The sequence below is a fragment of the Zymoseptoria tritici genome, chromosome 10, assembly GCF_000219625.1.
Source record: "Zymoseptoria tritici IPO323 chromosome 10, whole genome shotgun sequence".
Classification (NCBI taxonomy): domain Eukaryota; kingdom Fungi; phylum Ascomycota; class Dothideomycetes; order Mycosphaerellales; family Mycosphaerellaceae; genus Zymoseptoria; species Zymoseptoria tritici.
The window spans coordinates 280,681-307,204 of record NC_018209.1 but is presented as its reverse complement, the minus strand read 5'-3'; the positions used below and the strand labels follow the sequence as shown (position 1 = coordinate 307,204).

At 54.4% G+C, this 26,524-nt stretch overlaps 8 protein-coding genes across 8 annotated transcripts; 3 read left to right on the top strand and 5 right to left on the bottom strand.

The window, feature by feature from the left end:
* Window positions 1–985: 985 nt before the first annotated feature.
* Window positions 986–2,494, bottom strand: MYCGRDRAFT_76083 (uncharacterized protein; the record flags this gene model as incomplete). The annotated part of the gene is made up of 1 exon (XM_003848736.1): window positions 986–2,494. One exon carries the CDS (start codon window positions 2,492–2,494, stop codon window positions 986–988), a length of 1,509 nt encoding a protein of 502 aa, XP_003848784.1.
* Window positions 2,495–2,943: 449 nt separating this feature from the next.
* On the bottom strand, window positions 2,944–4,677 carry MYCGRDRAFT_49256 (uncharacterized protein; the record flags this gene model as incomplete). Its single annotated transcript, XM_003848735.1, has 1 exon — window positions 2,944–4,677. One exon carries the CDS (start codon window positions 4,675–4,677, stop codon window positions 2,944–2,946), a length of 1,734 nt encoding a protein of 577 aa, XP_003848783.1.
* A 2,014-nt stretch (window positions 4,678–6,691) lies between these two features.
* Window positions 6,692–7,756, top strand: MYCGRDRAFT_96081 (uncharacterized protein; the record flags this gene model as incomplete). The annotated part of the gene is made up of 1 exon (XM_003849156.1): window positions 6,692–7,756. One exon carries the CDS (start codon window positions 6,692–6,694, stop codon window positions 7,754–7,756), a length of 1,065 nt encoding a protein of 354 aa, XP_003849204.1.
* A 596-nt stretch (window positions 7,757–8,352) lies between these two features.
* MYCGRDRAFT_96080 (uncharacterized protein) lies at window positions 8,353–9,072 on the top strand (the record flags this gene model as incomplete). The annotated part of the gene is made up of 1 exon (XM_003849157.1): window positions 8,353–9,072. One exon carries the CDS (start codon window positions 8,353–8,355, stop codon window positions 9,070–9,072), a length of 720 nt encoding a protein of 239 aa, XP_003849205.1.
* A 1,236-nt stretch (window positions 9,073–10,308) lies between these two features.
* On the bottom strand, window positions 10,309–12,263 carry MYCGRDRAFT_101358 (uncharacterized protein; the record flags this gene model as incomplete). Its single annotated transcript, XM_003848734.1, has 4 exons — window positions 10,309–10,644; window positions 10,704–11,443; window positions 11,497–12,003; window positions 12,090–12,263. The coding sequence occupies 4 exons, from the start codon at window positions 12,178–12,180 to the stop codon at window positions 10,309–10,311; spliced, it is 1,674 nt and encodes a 557-aa protein (XP_003848782.1).
* A 288-nt stretch (window positions 12,264–12,551) lies between these two features.
* Window positions 12,552–16,706, bottom strand: MYCGRDRAFT_76076 (uncharacterized protein; the record flags this gene model as incomplete). The annotated part of the gene is made up of 1 exon (XM_003848733.1): window positions 12,552–16,706. The coding sequence occupies one exon, from the start codon at window positions 16,704–16,706 to the stop codon at window positions 12,552–12,554; it is 4,155 nt and encodes a 1,384-aa protein (XP_003848781.1).
* Window positions 16,707–17,179: 473 nt separating this feature from the next.
* Window positions 17,180–18,317, top strand: MYCGRDRAFT_87695 (uncharacterized protein; the record flags this gene model as incomplete). Its single annotated transcript, XM_003849158.1, has 2 exons — window positions 17,180–17,410; window positions 17,487–18,317. 2 exons carry the CDS (start codon window positions 17,180–17,182, stop codon window positions 18,315–18,317), a joined length of 1,062 nt encoding a protein of 353 aa, XP_003849206.1.
* Window positions 18,318–20,321: 2,004 nt separating this feature from the next.
* MYCGRDRAFT_96077 (AMP-binding protein) lies at window positions 20,322–25,997 on the bottom strand (the record flags this gene model as incomplete). Its single annotated transcript, XM_003848732.1, has 1 exon — window positions 20,322–25,997. The coding sequence occupies one exon, from the start codon at window positions 25,995–25,997 to the stop codon at window positions 20,322–20,324; it is 5,676 nt and encodes a 1,891-aa protein (XP_003848780.1).
* Window positions 25,998–26,524: the final 527 nt, after the last annotated feature.

The window sequence follows — 26,524 nt, the reverse complement described above, 5'->3', positions numbered from 1 at the left end:
AGTTGTGCTGCGGCATTGTATGGAGCGACTTGAACGTGTACGCCCTTTTTGTGGAGGTAATGGAACAGGTACCGCAGGATGTGTGATGTGCGGTATGTGCCTGGTGATCGTCAGTAAAGCTTGTGAAGTGAGTACAAAGAATCCGACTTACATGCTCGGCCGAAAGCCACCACGGCATCATCTCCTCGCCCCTGATCGTAGACGCTCCATGCCTCGTTCAAAGTCTTGGTCGCTTTCTGACTTTCCCTCATGATGCTTTTGCGGTCGTGGCATGCAATGTCCAGTCCATTGAACATGAAAATCGCTTTGATGCCTGCATCTTCGAGGCTGCTGAGATCGCTATCCACGTGCTGTTGGAGCGCGAAAGGTAGACCGCCGAGCGCGGGAAGGAGGGGCTCGCGTGTTGAGACATTATTGAGTAGTGAGTTGAGGTAATCTTCGGCATCGAAGCCGATCGTGGCGCCATCGAATTCCGCCACGTCACCCGAGAGCACAAGACCCTCCGCTCTCGCCCATTCTTTGAATGCTAGCGACTCTGCACTCATGGCTGAAGATGTGTTTTGTGGTGTTGTTGGAAGGTAAGACCAGGAGTAAGTCGGTGGCTGTCTCGTGCTTTCTGTTCGTGTACAGAGCAAGGATGGAGATGTCGATTCGTATGATGTAGTCGGTGATATGTTTGTCTCTGCAAATGTGGTCGTAGATGGACTGGAGAATGGAAGTTGTGGTTTCGGAAGGAGGTGGAAGTTGAAGGTGGAGGTGTTGTCAAGGGTTCACGTTTGGGGCAGGAGCGCCCGCCCGGTCGATCAGAATGGCGCTAACGCGGGTCCCACACGATCACTGATGCCTCAGGCTGCTATCCGAGAACATGAGACGAATACGAGAATCACAGGTCTTTGCATGATACTGCCAGATGTCATATGGAGATCAAGCTATATGCACATGCCTCTTCATAACGCCATCCAATTAACATCATCACGCTCGTAATCTATGCGACCTGCTGTACCTTACACTTCCATCCCGATTCCTGGCTCAACAGAGGCAAACTCGCACCCAAACACCATCCCAATTCGTTACCCTTGATCTTCTTCGCAATCTTGACCTCTCGGTCAATCGGCATCTCATACCCCGTGTGCAGCAACGCCAACATGAAGTTCAAATCCAAGCAGGTCTCCGGTCTGTCCTGCAGCTCCTCGTACGCTCCTGGAACGGACTCGAACACCTTCCAAGCATCTCCACCCTGGCACACACGAGCGGTGAGCTCCTTGAGCTCACGCAAAGTGAATGATTCGGGCATGCCAAGAGGCTGGACGCGATCGTAGAAGTACGAGAAGAGGTATACGTCCTCCTTTGCGAATGTCTTCTCCAGACTGGGCTGGTGGACACCGTTGAAAGCGCATGGGGCGAGCTTGCACTCTGCCTCCTTCAGGAGCGTCTTCTCGGCCAATGCACGACACTGCGCTGGGCTGCTGACTGCGGGGCCAGTCATGTTGACGGTGACAGATGCGCCAAGTGGGTGTCCCTCGCTCAATGGCACTTTCACGTTCTTGCTCATGCCAATGCCAAAGCAAGGGTTTCGGATCGGCTGGCTCAGAAAGTCTTTCGATGGGCCGTAGTTCTCGTACATGCCCTCCACGACCACGCGATGGAGATGGTCTCGCGCCTCCATCAATCCGTAGCCCAGATATGAGTGCTGGTAAAGCGTAAAGTCGCGTCCACCGAAGCTCAGCTTGTACTTATGGTCTCCCTCTTGAAGTTGCTCGGGCATGCCGCCGTGTGGTGCCGGGAATGTAGGCTGGAACACGATTTGTGTGCTGCCACCGCCGAGATCGAAGACTGCAGCGGTGGGGGTGTTGTCCGGTCCACCAATCTTGCCCAGAAGGTAGTTGGTCGTGATCCACGCGTAGACGCCCTCATCTTTGCCGTCCATGACTTCAACGCCGCCATTGGCCTCGCTGACGACAGGGAAAGGGTATACCGTCTCCAGTCTTGTCCGGACAGCCTTCAAGATTGCATCACTCATCTCTGGTCCCAGCTTCCGCAGCCCAGCGGTCGCCTTAACAGCGACTGGTGTGCAGCCCTTCAGCTTGTCTGGCACGTTCTTCATCGCGACCTCCATCAGCACGTCCAAGCTCTTCGCAGCACCCTCCGCATCTCCCTTGTAACTGCTCAATCCTGAGCCTCCCTCCTTCTTCTCCGTCATCTTGAAGTCCTCATTCTCCAGCTCCGGCGTGGGTCCGCAGTTGTTGAACCGGTAGACATGGATTCTGCTGCCCGTGCTGCCAGCATCAATCATAAGCGCGTATTGAATGAGCGGCTTGTCCTTGGAGTAGCTCTTCGTGCACTTCGCCGTGCCGACTGACGGATCGCTCGCGACATCGCCGGTAGAGAACGAGCCTACACTCGCATCGCTCGGGAAGATGTAATAGAGCGCCGCAAGCACGAAGAATATCAAGCAGCCGGTCTTGATGTACCGCGCTCGCGTGCCTTGATTCATGAAGGCGTCCTTGACCTTTTCTTGCATGGAGTCAGGTTGTTTCCCGTACGAGACGTGGCGGTCGGCTTTTTCGTGTCGGTCTTCGCGTCGAGGCAGGGCAGAGGAGGATCGTCGGCGGGTCTGGGAGGAGAAGGATACGTATGACCAGATGTTGGGCCGTTGGTGCGCGTTGGGATTTTTGGAGGACATTAAACGGTGGCTGCTTGGAGCATTGCCTGTCTGAAGGAGCGACCGAGAGGGACGAGAAGGATTTGATGTGTAAATGCAGGAGAGTCGGTTCGTCGAGAGAAAGTCCCAATGTTCATCCCTTCGTTGAATGTTGCAGACCCCTAAACTTTAAAATAAACGCCACATATCAGCGGCAAAATTGAGGCGCTAAGCGCGTTGTGTGAGGCGGTGCAAAAGAGTGGTTCGGATTCGATGTATGCTCGATGAGGCATTCTATCTCTCTATGCGAACAGACTCGCTACCTCCTTCGCTAGCGGTTCATTCGACTTCACCCGACCAACAGTCTGCTTGGCCTCCATCACAGAGCACAAATCAGCAAGCTCCCCCTTCTCTGGCGAGCAGTACACGAGGTAGCCCAATGAAAGCAGCAATGCCTTTGCAGCATCTGGATTCTCTTCTTCGGCGAGACCTTCCAGCAGAGAGGCCGCAAGTTCGACTTGTTCGCTTTCTGCCAATGCCTCCTGTTCTTCCTCGCGGCGAATCCTGTAGTTTGTGGTGGCGAGATTGAAGGCCAGCCAAGCAGCTGCCACACGGGTCGTCGGATGTGACACGTCCAGCAGAGATGATGTGATGAGCTCGATCAGTTGCGATAGAGAATTGTCGTCGCTCGCCATCAGCTCCTTCACATAGAGATGCGAGGAAAACGTGTTGCAGGCCAGATGGATTGTGACAAGTCGTAGGTTATGTGGACAGCCATCCAGCTTGTTGACATGGTCGATCACCGTGGAGACAATTTTGGCGTCTTTCTCCTCGGCGAGGTATCCACTAGCTCTTGAATCGACCATGGCACACCTCAGCAGGTCCACTGCTGCGAAGCGTGCCTCGACAGGTAATGCCAGAAGGTCCGGCTTGAAAGACTTTGATATGCTGGGTAGATCTGGAAGCGGGGCATCTTTGGGACTCGCGGTGCGCTTGTCGATGAATGTGCGTAGCTCAGTGAATGTCTTCTTGGTTGAAGCACCACCCAGCTTTGCCATGAGCTTGTCGAGAGGAGGAACCTTGGCAAATGTGGCAGGCTTCATGCTTCCGTATTGGAGAGTTGGCAGGCTGAGGGTAAGATGACGATGTGGAGGGAATGTGTGCTGTATGAGTCGTTCCACGTTGGACTTCAAAAGGTTTGGATCGGCTCCCGACCACTCATCTTGTTTGGCTCCTTTTGAAAAGGTCATGAATGTTGGTGTTGCTCGAATTTGGTATCTGGAGGCCACATCCCGAGCTTCGTTGATATCAACCTTGACGAAAAGAGCTTGAGGATGTTCTCCGGCGAGAGTGTCGAACATGGGGTATGCGAGCTTGCATGGTGCGCATGTCGATGATGTGAAGAAGATGGTTGTGCAAGTATCGGATGCCGTGGCCATGTGGCTGTCGAGTGTGCTGAGAGAGGTAAGGTTGACGACCTTGCCATAGCGATGCTGCGTTGTAGGTATCGCTGGGCTTGATGTAGGGATTCCAGAAGTAGCCGCGCCATTTATTGCTGGCGGTGGACGGTTTTGAACCGGGACTTCGGCTTGGGTAACAGAGCGCATGCTCGCCTCTAACGAAGGCTTCAACATTTGTCCGAATGGTGTGTCGAGGACGCGCTTCGGTAGGTTGACGATGTGGCTGGGAATGCCCTTTCCGACAAGGAATAAAGCAAAATCGTTCGAGAAGTTGTTGCAGTTGTGAGCAAACAGATCGTAGCTCTCCGCCGTGTAGACCTCCTTTAGGCTTTCCAGATAGTCCAAAATTGTCTCGATCGGAAGTTCCGTCTTTCCCATTGGGATGATCTCCATCGGGCGACCGTGGTGGGTTGAGCCTGCATAGCATGTTTGAACGCCGGCTCCGTAGAAATACTCGATCCCGTCGATCACAACAGCCGTATGGTAAACTGCATCGATCTGAATTCCGAGAAACTGCTGGGACATCTGCCGTGCCAGGCCTTTTGTGAGATCGTAGACGTAGAGTTGAACGTCCATGGCTACGACCTTGGTGTAGATGAGCGTAACGTATGCAAGGTCGAGAAGAATCCGGAGAGTGGACGCTGCGACTCTCGTGGTTATTGCGATGAATGTGGATGGATGTAGGCTTCCAAGTGAGTCGTCGTTGTGGCGAGGGCATACTGCGGCAGAATTCATCATTGCGTACTATTGATCATGGCCGACGACGACCATTCTCGTCGTCTGTCACTCCTCTTTCTTCCTATACTCCAGTCTTGAACCTCTGGCGCATCGCCGCCATCTGCTACAATCCTCCCGCCACCAAGAAGATCGCTGAACGTCCCCTGCGATGTACTTTGCAAACTTTTTCCATGCCCCCTTGGCTCGAACAAGCGCCGATCAGACTAAGGCGGCTTTCATGCCTGTTTCGCTCGGTGTTGCTAAGCGGGCAACATGTCTCTCTCACTCGGTGGCAGGCAGGGTCTGTACGACGGGCAGGGAAAGGTAAGATAGAAACCGCGTGCTTTGACGATCACAACAGTGTTAGATTCGATCATTCGGGCACCATGACCCATAAGCAAGAGCATACCCAGAGCATCCGGCATGGCAAAATCTGTGCCCAATGACGACCATACCGCTGGCTGAGGGATCTACAGACGCTGCGAGATCATCCCCGATGCTGGAATCAGTGAAAGGCGCGAGGTCATTCTCGACTACTCTGGCCAGTATCGCATGCTTCACAAGCTTCCTACTACTTTTGATCAATAGCGGGACTGGCGGGCGAGTGAGCGGCGAAGCGCAAGTCAAAAGCTTTGTTGTGCGTCTCACCTTGCTGCTGTCACTCACTAGAGAGACTGCACGGTGCGTGAGACGCTTGATCCAGACGGGATTGCTGTGTCAATACGTGAATGGAAATTTACTTTTGTCTCCACCGGCACTCCATCTTTCAGCTAAAGAAGATTTTTCGGAATCCAAGTGCTCTCAAGCTCCACCCATATGCACCATGCCTTCTACCAGCACCCAGATCTTCGGCCAGGTCGCCACCTCCACTGTCGCCCTCGTGCTTTACGGATCTTTGGCAGCTGTTTACCTGTCCAAGCTGACTTTCCTCTTCGTCCTCGAGATCGCCGGAATCTGGGACCTTGTCTCTCGTCTGTCAACGGAAGACCAAACACTGCCCACCAGAGATGTGATCATCACCGCTCTACCTTCCGCCGCTCGACTCGCCGTACCCGACATCTGCGCCATCTGCCGGGACGACTTCGAAGGGCCGGTCATCCTGCCATGCGGTCATGTCTATTGCCGCGCATGCATCGAGTCCTGGTTTGAGTCGGGGAGGAACACTTGCCCGCTTGACTTCCGCCAGCTGTTCAAGCGTAGCGTCTCGGAAGGAAGCGTCTCCACCTTCTACAAAGCTGCAAGATGCGCCGTGCTCGCCACTTCAACTGTAGCATGGTCGTGGACATTTGTCCTCGCTCGCTTCCTGGCCCACGAATTCATGGCAAAGATGGAGGTCTGGCGCAACCTGGCGATTTACACCGGTTGGCAACTCAAAGTGCGCAACGCCACCGGTGCGCTGCTGGGTCTGCTCGTCCCTGGCTCCTGTTTTGCTATTGCGCTGTGCCTCTCCTTACTACTCACTGTCCTCGCATTCGAGATTCATCGCGAAATGCGAGCTATCGGTCCAGGGTGGTGGAGACACCTTCACGTGGATGAGGCACAAGCCGCTCTCTACTACATACTCTGGTTTCTCATCATGCTTGCAATGTGGCTACTGGAGTCTTTCGTGCAAGCGGGAGTTCTTTGGCACGCCTGAGCATATGTCTTCACAGCGCGAGCGAGGAAAAGCCACTTTTCAGCATGTTACACCGAGAGATGCAAGCGGGAAGACGCTGAACGCCATACAAAGTCGGCGCAAGAGCTTTCAACGCACCTGTACGTGCAGAGGCTGATAAGACGGAAGTTTGCATCAACTTCTCATTCTAACCTTGTTGCAAGAAACTGCTGGCAGCAAGCAAACAGTGCTAGCGCAAAACTCGACCCGACCGAAACTATGGCGCTTCACTTCATTATCATCCCGCACTCAGACCCCACTCGCGCAAAGCACACGCAGACACAACCTGGCCCTTTGCTCGTGGTTCTTCAAATCCATCATCGACTGGTCGCACCGCTTACAGAACACATCATTCACCACGCATTCACCGCGCAACCACCACGGCGCGCACCACGGCGCGACATGGCCTCTATCCATTGCGGCTTCCACAACTTCTACCAGATCATCACATCCACCACTGCGCACATGCTCCTAGCAATACTGGCAGCCAATTACCTGCCTGTGATCGCTTCTTTGTTCCTCTTCCAGACCATTGCGGTGTGGGAGCTGGTATCGCGCACGTCGACCACAGCGCGGCAAACAACGCCAACGCTGCCAACGCGAGACTCGTTCATTAACGCCCTACCTTCCGCCGCCCGCCTCCTTGTGCAAGATGACTGCACTATCTGCAAGGACGGTTGCCAAGATCCAGTCATCCTCGCGTGTGGACACATCTTTTGCCGTGCCTGTATCGATCGATGGTTCGACCAAGGCAACAACACCTGTCCGCTGGACTTCCGCGTACTGTTCAAGAAAGGCTTGCAGGGAAAGAAGGCAGTCAAGAGGAAGATGCCGCTCATGCTGAAAGTCAAGATATGTCATATGGTCAACAGTGTGGTGTTCTGCATGATCTGCACTCTCCGGATTGCGCACCTCGTTGCATTCGGGACTGCGTCAACCAATTTCCACCAGTCGACAACCTTACACGGAACAATCGATATACGCGGAGAACCGCAGCTCTGCATCATCCTACTGTCAGTCTGGTATGCCGGAGTTCTCATGCTGCGGGGTGTGCTAATATTCTCGGAATGGCTCGTCAGACTGTGCCGACTTCGGTGGCTAAAAGGCCCTGGGTGGTGGAAAGGTTTCGATCATGCAAAGAGAATGCCCAACGCCGTCTTCATTCTGTACTCTGCGGTACCTGTCGGGCTGTGGCTACTCAAGGAAATGCTGCAGATGAGAGCCTCAGCCTACAAAGCGGAGTCTTGCACAGCTTCATCGCAGGCATTGATGCGCCCACACTGAAGGCAATCACCATGTACTCGGTACACCACGCTTCGAGCAGGACAGACACGATTCTGGATAGTGCAGTTACTGCGCTGCATGGATGAGAGAGAGGTGGCCGAGGCAGAGGAACGTGAAGAATGCATGGCTTTTCGCCCAAATGCTGCCATCTTTGCGGCTTTGATATGGCTTCGGGAATGGTGCAGAAAGTATTTTGTAAGATGCGTGACAGAGCACGCTAGGTTGGTGCCTTCCAATTTTTTGCTCCTTCACTTCACTTCACTTTCAAAATGCGTCATTAAACTTCGCTTGCGCACTTCACTCTCAAATATCATCCCATTCGACGAAGTTCTCCATCTGAGACAACCTCAACCTTCAACAGTACATCAACATTGCACAGTAATATGCTGGTCACAGACTCTTCTCACACCTTCTTCTCATGCAAGTCTTAGCTGTCAAAGAAGACAGCAATCGTGCTAGCAAGCACATGGGTAAGCCTTATTAGGCCGTCCTTTCCTTCAGTTTAGTTGGTTTCTTCAGACAACACAATTCAGAGAATCACACTCATAGCCTTTCCAACAGCTTATGAGCATCATCATCGCCATATTTCCCACGCAATGGCCTTCACTCGCTCCACACTCGGTCAACTCGCCTCTTCTAGCACGGCGCATGCGATCATCGGCGCCCTGGCGGCCATGTTTCTCCCGAAACTCCCCTTCTTCTTCGTCCTCCAATTTCTCGGCGTCTACGAATTAGTGTCCCGCCTGTCATCCGAGATCCCAGCACTTCCATCGATCCGAGCATACCTCGATACCTTACCATCGCCTTTCCGGATATTCAAGCCAGAAGAGTGCATTCATTGCAAGGACAGCTTCGAAGATCCTGTTGTCCTCTCGTGCGGGCATGTCTACTGCCGTGAGTGCATCTACTCATGGATCGCGTTCGGGAAGAACTACTGTCCACTGTGCTCACGCGTGGTGTACTCGTACAGGCTTCGAGATGAGCACAGGGTGCCCACACTTACGAAGATTTATGTATGTGTGTCGGTCAGCAACCTTACTGCCTCGCTGATGTTCCCCGTCCTCCTAGTGACTCACCAATCATGGAAGGGCTTCGGATTCTGGGATCTGGTCTATTGCGGTGTAATGCAAACGTTGAATCTCCTGGTCACAATGTACGAGCTGGCCATATTCTGGAAACTCTGGCACTCCCACGGCTCGGGTTGGTGGAGGCATCCCTCTCTACTGACGGGACACGCAGCTCCAATCCTGGTGGGTGTTCGCGGGTTTTCAGTGCTGCTTTTGATCGGTCAGCTGCAGTACGAGCTTCTCCACTAGGCACTTCATCTCTGCCAAAGGTCTCTAGCACTGTTTGATCACGGTACCGCGCATGAACAGCTTGGCACAAGCACTGATCGAGAAGTCAACCTGCGAATGGCACACTGCGCGACAACCCTCACACCTTGATCACTCTCATCTGCAGCACAAATTGCTATGACGGCAGCTTGAATGGAAGACGCTGCTCTGATGAAAGACGTCCAAGCGAAGGACAAACGGCACTAGCGCGAACATATCCGTCTGCATGGGATCATCGCCCTTCATCCCATTCGATCGCTATCTTAAATTTGCTTGCGCACGGCAGAACAAACAACCGAAATTCTCTCTACCCTTCCGGCGAAGCCGATTGAACAGCCACGATGCTTCTGTTCCAGACCGACCCTCGCGCACCATCAAGATACTTCATGGCCGGCATTCAATTCATGTCCTGCATTCTTGATCAGATCATGGCCTCCACGACCGCGCACATGGCATTGGGTCTACTGGCAGCAGCGTATTTGCCTCCACTCTCGACTTTCCTCCTCTTTCAAACTATCGGGGTCTGGGAACTGGTGTCGCGCTCATCGACAGCTGTCCAACTACCACCGTCAAGAGACCAAACATCGCCTCCGTCACTCTCAGCTGCTCGCACGCCACGGGAATTATGCCTGAGGGAAATGAACTCGGACGATTGTATTGTCTGCAGGAAAAAAAGCAAGGATTATCTCCTTATCGCATGCGGACACATCTGCTGCCGCACATGCATGCCTCGGTGGTACACCAAACGGCACTGCTGCCGCCCAACTGAGTTACAAGAATCATATAAGGACAACGAGCCTGATCGCGAGAGCGTCCCAATCTTATGGAAACTCAACACATGTTTCATGGTCAGCGCTGTCACTTTGTGGATGGCCTGGATCTTTCGAGTAATTACTCCTCACAAGTCACCCCAAGCTGCACCATTGATTACTTTTATCTATGGCTTAGCAAACCTCGCTGCGGTGGTTCTCATGGCCGACATCGCCAAGCTATGCAAAGCTCGCTGGTCAGGACGCCCAGATTGGTGGAGACATCCTGAGCGTGGCCCACGGTCAATGTTCGAGTACTTCATGTTCTATCTGGTCCTCCTGGCAGGACTGTGGACCCTGGAGATATTGATGAGGTACATGAATCCCACCAACGACACAGCGGTTTCAACCTCGACATCGTTACAGACGGCTGGAAGCTGAATACCGGCGTCAATACCTGGCTGAACTATCACAGCTTCGCCGTCTTCAACTCCTTCTTGGCCCTCTCCCTCAATTCCCTCCGCAAGAACTTCCCAATCGCATTCTTGGGAATATCATTCAGGAACACAACACCACCGCGCAGTTGCTTATACTGCGCAACTCTCGCCTTCACAAACTCCTTCACTTCCTCCTCGGAGATATCGTTCTTGTCCACGGCAACCACATATGCGCGTGGCAGATCGGTGGTAGGGTCGTTAGGAGCGGGCACGCCGACCACGGCGGCTTCTTTGATTTTCGGATGGGTAAAGAGGATGTTTTCGAGCTCGGCGGGAGCGACTTGGAGGCCTTTGTATTTCAGCAGTTCCTACAAATCGCGCAATTAGCAAGCATGATACCACAAGAGATCACACGAGCGAATCTTACCTTCTTCCGATCAACAACATAAAATTTCCCATCCCTCATAACACCAATATCCCCCGTCAAGAACCAATCCCCATGAAACGACTGCTTCGTCGCCTGCGGGTTATCAAAATACCCATTCGTCACCAACACACTCCTCACAATCAGCTCTCCCTCCTGACCCGGCTCCACATCCTTGAACTCCTCATCCACAATCCTCAAGTCCACCATCGGCAAAATCGGACTAATACTCCCCGTATCATCCGACTCCCCCTTCGGCATCGCCGTCACCGCACCCGTCGTCTCACTCAATCCCCACGTCTGCCCAATAAACAAACTCTTCCCATCGCCGGCTCTCGCATTCGCCGCTTTCTGCAACTCGCTATCCATCGGCGCAGCGCCTGTGCTCACAGCCTCGACATACTGTAAATGATCGGTGATCTCCTTCGCCTTGGAGATCCGCAACCAAATCGACGGCACGGTGTAGAAAGCCGTGATCTTGAACGCTTTCAACGCGGCGAGCATTTTACTCCACTCGTATTTCCGCATCCAGATCACGGTCCCGGCGGAGTAGAAGGGGAACACCATGTATCCGAAGAGTCCGGCGATGTGGCTGATCGGCAGGTGTGCGAGGGTGTTGTATTCGGACGGGGTGTAGGTCCCCTTTTCCATTTCCGTGGCGGCCCATTCCCGGCCGGAGAGGGCCATGAGGTAGGTTTCTGCTACGAGGTTGGCGTGGGAGAGCATCACTCCTTTGGGGAGGCCTATTCTCCCTATCAGCTGACGTCTATTCAGATGGGTTTGGTGAGATACAGACCAGTCGTCCCAGAACTCCATAGAATGACAATCAGACTCTCCTTCAACACCTGCGGGTTGAAGATTTTCCTCCACTTCTGCTTGCCTTTACTCACGACGTTCACTTCTCCCTCCAGACTTTTTAGTCCCCACTTCCCCTTCTCCGATTCCAGCAGCAATACATTCTTCAATGGGAGACCACATTCCTTCGCCGCTTTCGACGCAACATCGACGTGCTCCGCTCCGCAAATGATCAAGTTGCTCTTACCGATCTTGACTTGGCGAGCCAATTCAGACACGGTAGAAGACGGACTCGCAGCAGAGTAGACACCTCCCGCAGCAATGACGGCGTACAAAGCTGCGGGCACGAGGATTTGGCCGTGAGTGATGACCGTGACAGTGTCGACGTTGGGGCCGTTCCAGCCGATACGGTATTGCGTTCGCAGACCGTGGGCGATGTTCTCAACTAGAAGCCGGAGTTGGGCCTTGGTTATCTTGTTGGTTGGGTCGGCGGCTTCGATGTGCAGGACTGTGGAGTCTTCCGCGACGCTGTGTTCGGAGTCTGGGAGGAGGGTAAGCTGAACAGTGTTATTGAAGATGGGAAATGTTGTATACCGAAGAGCAATGTGAGCAGATCGACGGGAGGTATATCCACATGCCGCTTGGAGGGATGGTGGTAAATTCGTTCTGTAGTTGAGGCCGCCATCTTTCTTTCCGTTCTACCACAATGGTCTATATCTTTTGCTCGAAATCGATGTTCGCAACAATATCAAGTCGTCCCGCAAAACAGACCAGCAGAATAAATGTTCTTCTCGGATTAAATGCATTCTTCTCAAGACCTCGGACGTGAGGTCGCAAGCAGAACATCCCCGCACTGGTTGTTGGAGCTGTGGGAGACTGCGGAGACTCAGTCATATTGGGCGTAATTCGTAGTACTCTGTAGCTTGAAGCGAGTCAACGATACAGTAGCAGTGAAGTGGTAGCGGTGGAGCAGCTCTGTAGCGGTGAGGCAGCCATGCAGCGTAGAAAGGCCAGGCGGGTTCGCAAGAAAGCACTTCCAGCTCTTGAACGACCACCTCATCGATCCAACCCATCCAACTCCACCATCCTCCTCACCGCCCTCACAACCTCACTCTCCCCCATCCCCAACCCCGGATCCTCCAACTTCCTCGCCAACAACTCATCCAACATCATCCTCATCCGACTCACCAACACTCCAATCCTCGCCCATCCCCTCAACCGCACCCATCCATCCACCAGCAACCCTCTCCCTTGCGGATCAATCGTCACCGGTCCCGAGAACATCAACAAGCTATACACATTGAAAGGCGTCAAGTCGCGGATGAACACTTTGCTCGTCGCCATCTTCGTAAAGTAACTCATGTACATGCTATTCCCGGGGAATGTCTGCGCGCCGAAGAGGGTGGAGGAAGGATGTACGAACACCCGCCCGTTTTCCTCGTTGAAGAATTTGATCGTGCGGGCTTCCGGGTCGATTTCCACGGCCCCTGAGGATGCTTGGGCGTATTTCTTGTCGGGGAACTCGATGCGTGCGAGTTGAGGTTGGAAAGATCCTGCGACGAGCGCGCGGATGAGGACTTCGCTGGTGTTATGGGCGTTGAATTCGGCGGCGGAAGGGTGGTTGGGGCGGTAGGAGAGAGGGAGGAAGCCGATTTCTTGGAGCGAGGAGATGTATTGCGTGCGATTGGTGGAGATGTCCATGAGCGTTTGGTGGTTGAGGAAGTTCTCGTCGCACCAGCGGCGGGTGATGGAGGTAGGCTCACCGGCCGACCGGCGGGAGGACCATTCTTCGAAGGCGTGGAGGTCGCAGAGGAGGTCGCCGTTGCCACCGCCGAAGGCTGCGCGGGCGGCTTTGGATTCTTCTCGCTTCGGCTGAGGGCTGACGAAGGGAGATTTGACGGTGAGGATGGCGGCGATGGTCAAGCAGGCTTCTAGACAGCCGAATGCGGCGCCGTAGACCATGAGCTTGCCACAGCGGAGATCAGCTGGGATCATTGAGAGATGCCGACCGAGTGCCGTCAAGTCAGCGCTGTCTAGCGCTCCCATCCTCGTCAACAGCTTCAGTGCACCAGCCACAGCCAGAGACTCGGGTGGAGTCAATGCTGAAGCCAAGAACGCGGGTACATCACTCACACCCATCGCTCTCACTGACAGACAAAGCTGCTCCAACGGCACACGACGAATCTCCGGATCCGGTCGTTCAGCCATCTTCGCCTCCGCAGAGCGTGTATACAGCTTGTAGCACTCACCAGCCCTCACACGTCCAGCACGACCCCTCCGCTGTTTGCATGCCGCTCGAGACGCCCAGACTTCTGCGAGCTTGACCATGTTATTAGCAGGGTCGAAGCTCGTTTCCTTGACTCGGCCAGTATCGATGACTGCCACGATATCCTCTATCGTAATTGACGTTTCTGCGACGTTGGTGGCGCAGATGACTTTTCGCATGCCGGAGGGAGCTCGAGGGAAGACTTTTCGTTGCTCAGAGCTTTGGAGGGAGGCATGAAGGGGCAGGGCGTGGAGATTAGACATGCTCCGGAGAGCTCGGAGAGTTTGGTCGATTTCTGCCACACCGGGGAGAAAGATGAGGATGCCGCCTTCGATGTCGCCGAGACGGTGGTCGATGTGTTCTACTGTTCGTGCGATGAGTTCGTAGTTGATCCTCGTACCGACGGCTCGTAAAGCGTTGCCGATGCTGGGAGCGCCTGTGGTAGGTGTCGAAGTGCCGGAAGCATGGAAGTGAGGATCATTCGGAGCAATCTCTGGCTCGGTGGGGTCCTCAGGCTCGACAGTGCCGAACCCCGTCATGCGCACGATCTCGTCGAGGTAGATGTCGTGCACTGGATATGTTCGACCTTGAATTTCCACCTGACCAACAGTGGAGCTCGCTCGGAAGTAGTTCTCAAAAGTGTTGGCATCAAGCGTAGCACTCATCAACACCAGCTTCAGGTCCTTACGTTTCTTCAGCACGTCTCTCAACAGCACAAGCAAGAAGTCGGTGTCTAGACTGCGCTCATGCACCTCATCGATAACAACATGGCTCACGTCCGCCAGACTTCTCACCACGTCATCAGTGCTGCCTCCTGAGGTCTGTAACCTTCGAAGCAAGACACCGGTCGTCACGAATGTGATCTTGGTCACACCTTGTCTCTGTTTCGACTCGCCTCGAATCGCGAAGCCGACTTCTTCTCCAACTCTGCCACACCGCTCATCAGCCACACGATCAGCCAGACCGAGAGCTGAAATTCGGCGTGGCTGCGTGCATATTAGATTCGCTTGCTCACCGAAACCACGTTCGAGGAGGTCGTCGAGGATGAATTGCACGGACTGTGTGGACTTTCCGGATCCTGTCTCTCCAGAAATGATAGTGACTTGGTTGTCCGTCACTGATCGGATGATGGCATCCTGCAACTTCCAGGCTGGTAAGCCTTGTCGACCTTTCATCATTCGCTGCTGGTCGGGAGTCGATTGTCTTGACCTCCAAGCATCCAGTAGACGCTGGCTGACACCACTTTGGGAGTTCCAAGAGATGGGATGAGGTTGTCTTCTTTGTTTCTTCGCTCTCGGCGGACGGGCGAGCTCCGTGGTGGAAGCAGCTGTCGCACTGGCGACTTCGCTGAGCTTGCCGGGGTTCTCGATCACACGAGGAATATTCTGTTCCAGCCAGTCGATGATGCTGAAAAGCATTTGGTCGCCGCTGTACTCTTCCTTTGCAACGGTGAGTACCTTCTTGAGAAGACTAAGCTTGACGTATGCTGGCAAGTCGGCATCGACTGACAGTACAGGCAGTGCTGATGGGTAGCCATCGCTCGGAGGGCGAGCGCGGAGCACGATCGGTTGTTTCGAAGGTGTCTGCAACTCCAGTGTGATTGTGCATAATCTGTCGTGGTTGGTGTAACGATCGCCGAAAATGGCCTCGAGCGTCGCTTGCTCTTCATCCCATACCCCGTACGATCCAGGAGAGCTTGCCGAAGGCATAGCCTCTTGCTCCAGAAGTCTTGCCTGCAGGATCTCCGCCGTCCGTGCTTCGTCACCATTGCAAGAGTCGAGAACGTCCGCACAGAGCTCGGCGGAATATCCAGCAGCAGAAAGTCGCTTCAATCTCCCCTCCCGCTTCATGTCACCACTGGCCAGGCTCACACCTGCGAGATAGTTGTCCGGCAATGTCCACTTCGGTAGGTCGTCCTCCGGCACATGAATGAGCAGCCAGTCCAGACACTCCTCTCGATCCTTGCAAATCTCACTCGCCTCTTCAGCATGACTTCTGCGAAAGCCAATATTCGACAAGTCGTCCACAATGGCTTTGCGCTGTCCAGCCGTCAACACCACCTCGTGCGGATTCCACGCTCCGCCTTGTCGGATCAATCGTTCAACCTCTCTTCTTGTCCTCAAACCCATCTCAACCTTGGGCACTCGCATCCATCCTTTCAGAACATGCTTGCTCTGCACTTGCCCGTCCAGGCTGACAACCTCCAGCTTCTTATCTTCAACCTTCTGCTTCGCCTTGTCGACCTTCGCCTTCTCCTTCGCAACCATCGCCTCATCATGCTTCTTCTTCGCCAGAAACGGATCCGCCTCATACAGATATCCCTGCCCGCTCGCCGTCGCCTCGCTCTTCAGGTCCTGAAAATCTCCCTTCCACAAATCTCGATATTTCGGCGGCAGCATCATGTGTATATTCTTCATATTGCTCACTCGAAACAGAGCATACGCCGCGGCGAAATGTCGCGCCTCGATCGCGGTTTCCTGTGTCCCTCGCTCTTTGTTGTAGTCTATTGGCGGCATGATCGGTGGGAGAATGGTCAAGGCGTGAGTTTTGGGATCCTTCTTCTTAATGATCACGCCTCCTGTGAAGCCTTGGCCGTTGCGGTGGACTGTGTATTCGACTCTTTCCCATCTTTGCTTTTGGCAATGCTCGTTGAAGAGGGTCATGGGTAGTTTGCCGGTCCATGATGGGCCTCCAATGAGGATCTTGGGATCTGGTTTTTTCTCCTCGGGTTTCGTCTCTTCTGTAGCTGCGCCATTTGAACCAGCAGCGGAAGTTTTTGCTTTGCTTCCGCTCGCTTGCGGCTCCTCTGTATTCGTCGGTTTTGGTTTCTTCGGTTTCTCGTTGCCAAAGACAATATAGCTGGTGTCTTCCTCGTTCAATGCGGCGGCGGAGGCGGGAGTTTTCTTTTTATTGCCGGCTCGTGGCGCATGCGGTTTGTTGACCATGTCCGCAGGGCCGTAGATGTCGTTGAGAGGGCAAAGATGTCGGTGTACATTTTTGGAGATTGGAAGATGGAATTTCTGGAAGACGTGGGGCAAGACACGCACATGAAAGTGAACGTGAAAGTCATCATTGGGTCCGTGCTGGGGAGTAGTAGTATATATTTATCTCCCTTTCTCTCCTCTTCCTTTCTATTTCCTCCATTTCACAGTCCATGCAAGGCAGTCTCGATGTCGCTGACAATTCCTAACATGCCGCCCGCGCAGAAGACGACTCGAGAATACACTTTCCATGTCGTTCATGTTCCGTCTGAACATTTCTCCGCTTCCACCTGCCCTTCGGGTCAAATGCCAGCGACATACATGTACATGACGACCCACAGTCTCGCGCATCCGTAAGTCATTACCTGAGCCTTTCCCATGGTCAGTCTCATCATCTCTCATCATACACCGTTCACCCGACCAAGGCCCTCGCCAAAATGCTCATAACATCAATCGAATACTTCCGCCTCCCACCCCGCTGGCTCTTCGTCAAAATCATCGACTCCTCAGGCAACACCGGCTGGGGCGAAGCCTCCCTCGAAGGCCACACAGAAGCCGTCGAAGGCTGTCTCGATGCCTTTCGCACCCGCTTCCTCGGTCTCGAAGCCGACGACATCGAACACATCTGGCAGCTCGGATATCGCGGAGGGTTTTACCGCGGAGGACCAGTTCTCATGTCTGCTTTATCTGGGATCGACATCGCGGGACTTGAAAGCGCGGAAATTGGATGTGCCGATTTATGAGTTATTGGGAGGGAAGGTGAGGACGGAATTGAAAGTGTATGCGTGGATTGGAGGAGATCGGCCGGGGGATGTGGAAGTCATGGCGAAGGGACGGGTGGAGCAGGGGTTTAAGGCGGTGAAGATGAATGCGACGGAGGATTTGGGGTGGTTGGATTCACCCGGGAAGTTGGACGCTGCGGTGGAGAGGGTGAGGACGGTGAAGGGGTTGGGGTTGGATGTGGGTGTGGATTTTCATGGTCGGGTGCATAAGCCGATGGCGAAGCAATTGGCGAAGTTGTTGGAGGCGGAGAGGGTGATGTTTATCGAGGAGCCGCTGTTGAGTGAGAATGTGGAGGGCATTCAGGAGTTGGCGAGGTTGGTTAGTACGCCTATTGCGCTGGGTGAGAGGTTGCACAGTCGATGGGATGTCAAACCGTTCTTGGAGGGGAGATGTGTGGACGTCTTGCAGCCGGATATATGTCACTGTGGAGGCATATCCGAGACACTGCGCATTGCTCGCATGGCAGAGGCGTATGATGTCGCACTGGCTCCGCATTGCCCTCTTGGGCCCATTGCGATGGCTGCAAGTTTACAGGTTGACGCAGTGTGCAGCAACTTTGCCATTCAGGAGATGCCGCTAGGGATCCACTACAATGTGGGCGGAGCGGACCTGCTGAGCTATACGAAGAATCCGGAGATCTGGGATGTGAAGGATGGGATGATCAAGCTACCCTCAGGTCCAGGACTGGGCATCGAGATTGATGAGGAGGCCGTTCGTGCTGCTTCGATTGATACAGAGGCGTGGAGATCGCCGATCTTTTATGGGCCTGGAGGCGAGATCCGAGAGTGGTAGAGAGAAGCGTATGTCGCTGGTATCGCAACGTAGGAGGAGGCTCCTAAGTCAGACCCAGAGATCGTTCAAGATGGAGGAAATTGTCCATGGCCGCCAAAGGGTCTCCATTTCCGCGGTGGAATTCTACGACGCATGAAGTATGACAAAGCCTGCATGCATATTACTTCATCAACACACTGACGTACACATGTCTATACACTATATCGACGCCGCAGTCTCTCGATGAAGCTCATCTATCCTCTCAAACGATCCTCCCCATTACACCGAAAGAATCTCCCTCTTCACATTCTCAGTGAGCTGTCATCGGCCGACTCTTGAAACCTTCTGTACCAAGCATCAAATCACTTCCCAATTCGAATCGATCAGCCGGAACCCCCACGCCAGATCCTTCAAGTCCCTTAGCGTGAATCCACAAAAGCCCGGCCTATTCACAATCTCCCAAGCCGTAGCACGCACTGGACGCGCGATCCTCCTTATCCAATCCCCCTGGAAGTTGGCATCATTGACACCAAACGGGCCGACCTTGGAGACTCGCAGGCTCGAGGTTGTATCCCACTTGAACGTAACCGATGCATCGTAGTGGAAGCGTCGACCAGGATAGTCTGTCTTGGATTCGGAATCGTGCACTTCCGCGTCGAAAGCCGACTCCATCACGCGGGACATGTCGAAAGATCTCACTTCAATATGGTAAAACACCGGCTCCCTGACACCGTCCGAGGCGTCGAGATTGCGCTTCACCTCGCGGTGGAGGTGGATTTTACCAGCGGGTAAGTCGTAGTCGTTTGCCCATTCCCAGGAGGCTTCTTGGCTGACGATGCAGTGCACTGTCGAGGCAATTTCATCGTATTGAAAGTTCGATCGGACGATAACGATGAGCTTGGCGAGTTTGAGGTACTCGGGGAGTATCTCCGGGCGTAGCATCGGGTAAGCTTTTGCAAGAGGTGGCTCGACGAAGTAAGCGATGTGTTGTTCGTCGTCCTCCCAGAGCATTTCGTATATTGCCGATCTTAGCTCCGGAGGGAGGTCAGGGAAGGTCGTTGATGGATTCTCTTTGTACGGCGGGTAGCCCACGAGCCATGGAAATGTTATTGGCGGCAGTGGCGGGACGAAGTCTTCTGATTCTTGCGAATGATTTGAATCGTCCGAGTCGTCTGAATCTTCTTCGGCGTCTTCTTGGTCGGATTCGTCTGAGCTGCTGGAGCCATCGGAGGAGTCGTCTGAGCTGCTTCGATATCCTGCTGTCTTGCCTGAGCTCCTCAAACCACGTCTTGTGCCTTTGCGAGGAGGCGGCAGTCGTCCCTTCACTGAGATCGGGGGTTTAGGGACTGGCCTGGAGATTTTGGTCTTCCCCTTCCCGATACTGCCCGCGGTGTGGATAGTCATATCGAATGAATGATTGCTTGACGAGCAGTAAGCAGCGAGACCAAGACAGGTAGATATAAATCCATGTACGAGGGGTGGCGAGGTCGGGACTCCGGGAAGGAACATGTTTCCATTGTCCGGAAGCGTCAGCGTCAAAGAAGTTTCATTCACTTCGAACAAAGCCTGTCAGTCGTGCCTACCAAAAGCGGCTGACAGTGCGCTACCTTGTAGCATTGCGGGATCGTGTGACTACCACAAGCAGGATCGTCAGCCCAAGATCATGAAATAAATCGTGTTGCCGATGAGTGTGACTTCGTGGATATGCCTTCCAGCATCTGAAAGACGCAACCCCTTTCTGTGCTCAGCAGCGAACAAAGACACTTCTGCCGTGGACAATATTACCCTCGATGCTCGTAGTGCAATGCGAAGGAAGAAACGATTCCCTACTCAAAGTCTCCATCAATTCATCCTCATGCATAGTCTCCACGTGCACAGTGAAAAATGCAGCCACACCTACCCCATGACATCGCCAAAAAAACGTACACAAATGCCTCCATCAAAAAAGAAAAACGCCATCGTACATCGCCATGCACATCCCGCTCCCCATGCAGAAAGAACGCCCTCAATGACCACCACATCCATCTACTTCTCAATCCTCAAATCCCTCAATGCCTCCCCCGCCCAATCATCCCCTCCCTTTTCCCCTCCTCCAATCCCCTCTTCACTACCACTACTACTACTATCCCTCCTCCCCGCATTCGCCACCCTCAACCCCCCTCCCAGTGGTCGAGGCATCTCCACCGGACTCTCGGTATCATACCCGCCATCCCCCCCAGAAGGATACTCCGGATACCCATGCCGGAACGCATCCTCGCCCATCAACCCTTTCCCATAACTATCCGGCGTGGGTAAATCCAACTCATCGTCCAGTCCCCAATTCGGTCCACTAGGCGGCGGACCCCTCCTATCGCCCTCCCCCGGCGTCAACGAAAAGTTCACAGGCGAGTACTCCAGCGTGGTATTCAGTGCCAGCGGCCTCGGCGTCTCCCCCGTCGGCGTCACCACATCGTCCCCTCTGCTCATCACCGCCGGATGCGTCTGCAACATGAGATGATCCTCCGGCATAGGCGGCGGCATCAACCCTCCTCCCTCCCCACCACCAGACCTACCAAGTTCCTGCGCGCTCTCCATCTGTCTCAAACTCGACCCATTATGCACAGAGCTACTCCCATTCGTCGCGGGACCACTATGCCTCCTCACCAACGCCGCCTCTTCCGGCACCGCAGTGCCCACACTCCCCTCCGCATCCGGGTCGCGGATCGAGAATTGCGCAATGGTTCTCATCTTGCGACTCACCCAACTCGCGAGAATTTTCCCCCTCTGTTTCTCCCCCAACCGACTCCTCGGAAAATCCCCCAACGCGACAAACGCCACGATGTCCAGGACGAGTTGATGCTCATTCAACACCGTGTTGACAATAATCGGCACCAGACTCGCCAGGAACGCGCGCGTCCTCACCTCCGCAATCAACACGAGCAAACTCCCCGCTTGGAAAATCGCACACCCTCCCCGGACGAGCGCGCGATGACATCGTTCCACACTCGCCTCGACATCCATCGGGAAATGCTGCAGGCCATTCACCTCAAACGTCTCCCCGATACTCCCCAGGACGAACAACACCTGCATCTCCACCATATTCCCGCCCGGGCCAATCGGTCGGCTGACACTATGCAAGAACCCCAAGTCTCCCGTACGAACATACCTCACCCCGGGGTCTCCATCCACCGTCCGTCCATTGAACCGCTCCGCATCAAACGCATCTTTCGTCCCATAAAACGAGTGAGCGTTCGCTTCCGACTGCACCCATATCTCCCCGTACTCGCCGACGAGACAGAGGCGATTCGTCTCCGGGTTGACGATACTGATTTGCGTGCTCACGGGCACCATACCGGAATCCTGCACCAGCAACGCGAATTGTTCCTGGTCCGGGTCGACGGGAACCACCAGTCCTCGCCGCAGGGATGCAGGGTCGAGGTAGAGCTCAATCGGCTCGATGCACATGTAACTCCGGCTCGCGACCATGGGATTCAGCACATGCGAGTAAATCGTGTTGATGGCCGTCTTGTCGAGCGCGGAGTGCGCGAAAGCGAGGCGTACGCGGTTGTACACATCTGCTTTGGGGCGTTGTTCGGTCGCAATCATCAGGTTCTTCAACTCATGTAAATGCAGTCCTTTTCCAGCGGAGTGCGCAATCGCGTGATCCAGCATTTGCGACGTCGCATACGTGTCTTTGATCTTATACCTCGCCAGCGTCTGGAAGAGAATATTCGGATTCCCCGCAAAGTCCACCGGACTGACGAGATACGTCGGCGTGGCGAGGAACACACCCATGAGACAGGTATGCAAGAATCCCAGTCCCATCGTGCTCCTCACACACCCCAACACCGGCCGGGTCGACGTCATCTGACACGTCTCCTTTTGCACTTTACACAGCGCCATCAATGTATTATGCCCCAGTTGGACGGCAATACGTCTCTGATCCGGCGTCCAGTACGTCCAAATCACAACGGGATACCCCGCTCCGATCCACGCGGGTCGAATCGTCAGTCCCAAGTCTCGACATCCGTGGGATTGTTTCGGCGGTTTACTCGTGTTGAATGTCGGCGGCAGGTTGACCTTCAATATCAACGCCGACTGCTTCAAATGCTGACTGACGACCTTTTGCTTCAACAACGCGTCCACGTCCGCGTTCACGCAGATGGCTTTGATGCGGAAGTCGGCGATCATATGCAGCAATGCCGGGGCGTCCTCGTTCAAGCGATTCGAGTCGATAGGCGCCATCGGGACCGCCACGGCTCCCAGACACATCGCCGCGTGGACCGCGTAGACAAAATCTTCCGAGTGGGTGTACATCAACAAGAGGTGATCGCCCGGTTGGACTTTGACCTTTGTTTTGAGGTACATCGCCACGCCCGCGACTTTCTGGTCGAATTTCTTCCAGTTCACACCTTTCCCTTCCCTTCCTCGTCCATCAATCGTGCAGTACGCCAATTCCTCCGCCTGGCGAGTCACCCGCCACTGCATCAGATCGTGGATATTGCTGAATTGGTTCAGCGGGGTACTCGTTCGGTCGTCAATCACCACCTCCCTGTGATCGACCCCCGAGTACTGCTTATCCGAGTGCATGGCCAACATATCCTGCCTGACCTGACTCGCCATGGGACTCCAGATCCCTCCCGCCGGATCATCACCCAGCGGCAAATTCTGCACCGCGCGCTCCACGCCAAATTTGACGTGCACACAGGGTAAATTCCCATTATCGAATTCTTTCCGACAGAGCATATTCCCGATATCCCTCCTCCCATTCTTAATCACTCGGGGAAGCGTATTCGGCGCCGTCATCATCACGCAATACACCCGCAAATGATGTTCCTGATACAACACCTCCATGACCCGTTCACTCAACGAGTCGAGGAAAGGAATATCCAGTTGCCGCGGCGGACCACCGGGATTCGTCGGCGCCGTGCTCGCCGCTTGCGTCTCGATGAGGATGATGGGGAGATACTCGCCATTCACATGCGCGTCAAACGCGGAGCAGTCGTAAATCTTCGGCACCGTCTTCATCACGCTCGCGACGAGGTGTTGGACGAAGAAATATCGGTGTTCGACTTCGTGCGCGCCGTGTTCGACCCATTCTACTCGCTGTCGTATCCGGTCTTCGTACAGTCCCAAGACGAAGACTTTGCCTTCAATCACACACCCCAGAAGTCCCGTGCGGAGGAACTCCGGCTCCACCAATACCGGCGTCGGGGATCCTTCCACAAATCGATACGGCCGCGCGTGGAAAATCGTCTCGGTATGTTTCGGCAGCGCCCAGAAACCTCCACTCAAACTCGGTGAGTCCACCCAGATCTCGCCGACCGTGAAGGGAGCACACAACAAATTCGTCTCCGGATCCACGAGCGCCAATGTCGCGTCCGGAATGGGATATCCAAACGCACCCGCCCTCACCGTCCCAGGTTCATTGGCTCGTTTCACCGCCTCCTCCCCCATCGCGATGATAACCACCTCATTCGTCTTCAAACTCTCCTTGTCCAGCAGGACTTCGCTCAACTCGGTGCGTCCCCTCTTACTCTGCGACGACGCAACCGCCTTGCGTCCTTTCCCAGAATGTGTGCTATCCAGCAGACTGGTGTAATTATTCGCCGTGCTCGGACTCTCAGGAACATTGTCATCACTATCCCCTTCGACATCCTCCTCTTCCCTCATCAGTGTGAGATCACACCCCATCCTCTCTTCCCCTCCCAGCCAGTCCCGGACGGAAATGATCATCCCGCCATGTTCCGGCAACGCCAACATGGGCGCGACCAATTCCCTCGCGCGCGGATTCCTCATCGGTTTCAACCATCGATCCGCCAAGATATCGTGAAACTCCGCGTCGACCGTCAGACTGTCAATCAGACAAATCTTGACGCTGGAAAAATTTGGCTCCATATTCTTCTTGAAATTCCGCGTCGCCATGGGATCCTGCTGGTAATTATACGCCGCTCTCTTCAGTCCGGGATAATCCGCCACCATGATCGTCGCGCGATACTTGCTGATCAGATGGGCATACAAACCCGGTGTGTCGACCGTCTTGCTCTCAAAGCAGACCGTCGTATGGCCGCCATAAACCCCCAACAGTACGCCCAAAATAAGTCCACAACTCTCCCTCGGATCCAGGTAACTCATGATCGTCTCATGCCGTCCCGGTCGATTGACAATATAACTCCCATCCGTGCTCCTCAGCGTACTCGAAAACGTATCCACATCCTTCGCCGAAGTCGTCGGAATCGTTGCCACCATCGCGGATAAACACGCCATCTGATGCATGATCGTGCGATGCGACAACACCACTCCTCTCAAATCCCCCGTCGGCGCTCTCGAGAACTCAATATACGCCAAATCCGGGACCTGCAACGGTGCATCTCCATCCTTCTTTTTCGGATGATAGGACCCGAACTCGTTTGTTTTCCACCACTCCACGCCCGTCGGCCACTTCAATTTCTGATTTGAAATGTCCCGCGAGAAGGCTTTGAGATTGTTATCCGTCGTGAGGGCGAGGTGACTTTGCGTGGTGGTCAAGAGGAGGGATAGTTTCTGATAGTCGTTGACATTGTTGATCGGTACGGCCACTACCCCCGCGATGAAACATCCCATCAACGCGATGGCGAATTCGATGACCTCCGTGTCGCGGTATACGAGAGCTACGCGGTCGCCGCGGTAGAGATTCGACTTGTCCCGGATGACTTGGGCGACTTTCTCCGCGCGAGAGGTAAATTTATCCCAGGTGATGCTCGCTGTTTCTTTGCCCTTGGAGTCCAGAACCCAGTACGCTGGTTGGCGGGCTTGCATTTTTCCTCGATGTCGCAGGACTGCTCCAATGTTGTCGAAGTTCGACATGGGAATACTGCTGTTATGCGGATCGTGCACGGCAAAAGGCACATCTCTCGGCTCCAGTGGTAATTGATGAACATGCGCACTCGGTAGATCATCCCTCATCAACGGAGGCGGAATCATCGCCGTGGGAGAAAAGGCTTCGCCCATGCTATACCTCTGCGGTCCACCATAACTCTCCCGCGGCCTCTGATCCGCGAGTTGCTGTCCCGCGAAATCCGAAAAATATCCCTGTTGAGAGTCCAGCATCGTGCTCATCCTGCTCCCAGCCTCACTCCCTCCCCATCCTCCTCCTCCTCCTGGCGTCTTCGCATCCGGGTTGAAAGCATAATCATCCCTCACCATCGAACTGTACCGACTGTGATTACTCCCCGGCCGATTCCCCTGTGGAGCAGGTTGCAGCATACTAAACGAACTCTGCCGTTGCGACTGTTGTTGTTGCTGAGCGAACTGCTGCGAAGCCTGAGCCCTCGGCGGCGGCACCATTCCCAACTGCTGCTCTTGAAACCGCTGCACCTGGCTCGGCGGCTCGAATCCCTCCCCTCCTCGTCCATCATATTGTTGCTGCCCCGCATACCCATCTCCCGGACCTCCTGATGAATAATCCTGCATAAACGGTCCCGCGGGAATGACACTCCCTCGACTCGTCTGTCTCGAATGTCCTCCTCCTCCGACTTGTGACAATTGTGCTTGCGCCTGTTCGTGGCTGAGCATACTCCCCGTCCTCCCATCTTGTCCCTCATTCACCGCGGCCGGTAAAAACTGCGCCAGAATCATCGCCCGCCTCTTCTCGTATCCTTTCCGCGTGATGTCGCCTTCTTCGAGGTCGATGTCCAGTTGGCGCAGTTGCGCGGAGAGTTCGGGGGGGAGGTGGTCTGCCATTGTGAGGGCATCAGGGTCGCGGATGGAGGGTGATATGGGATGGCCGCAGGTGGGCGCTGTGCTGGGTTCGTGTGAGTCGTGTGGGTTCGGAGGCGATGGGGTTGTCGAACTCGAGATGCTGGCTTGGCGGGGTTTCTGGCGCTTTTGCTGCTGGGGTATGACGAGGAGGTCGTGGGCAGAGAATGCAGTGCAATGCAATACGATACGCCAGAACGGTGTCCGCCCAGTCAGTGGCTCGATCAACTCGGCCAAGCGATACGACCACGCGAGTATGTGTGAAAGTGAAGATCAATGTCCTTCGGTATCGGGTCAATGCAAAGCTAACCTCGTCACCGACGACGCAAGGGGATGCCGGTTCAGAAACGGTGAACCCTCGAATTCCTCAGGCCTAAAACCTCCTCCGACCCAAACACGAGGGTCTATTGCTATATTTATCTTCTCCCCACTGTGGTTCTTGCATTGACCCATGAGCGAAGTCAAACTACGGAATCACGACGGAGGGTAGACGCTGTGTTGTTCAGGCGAGC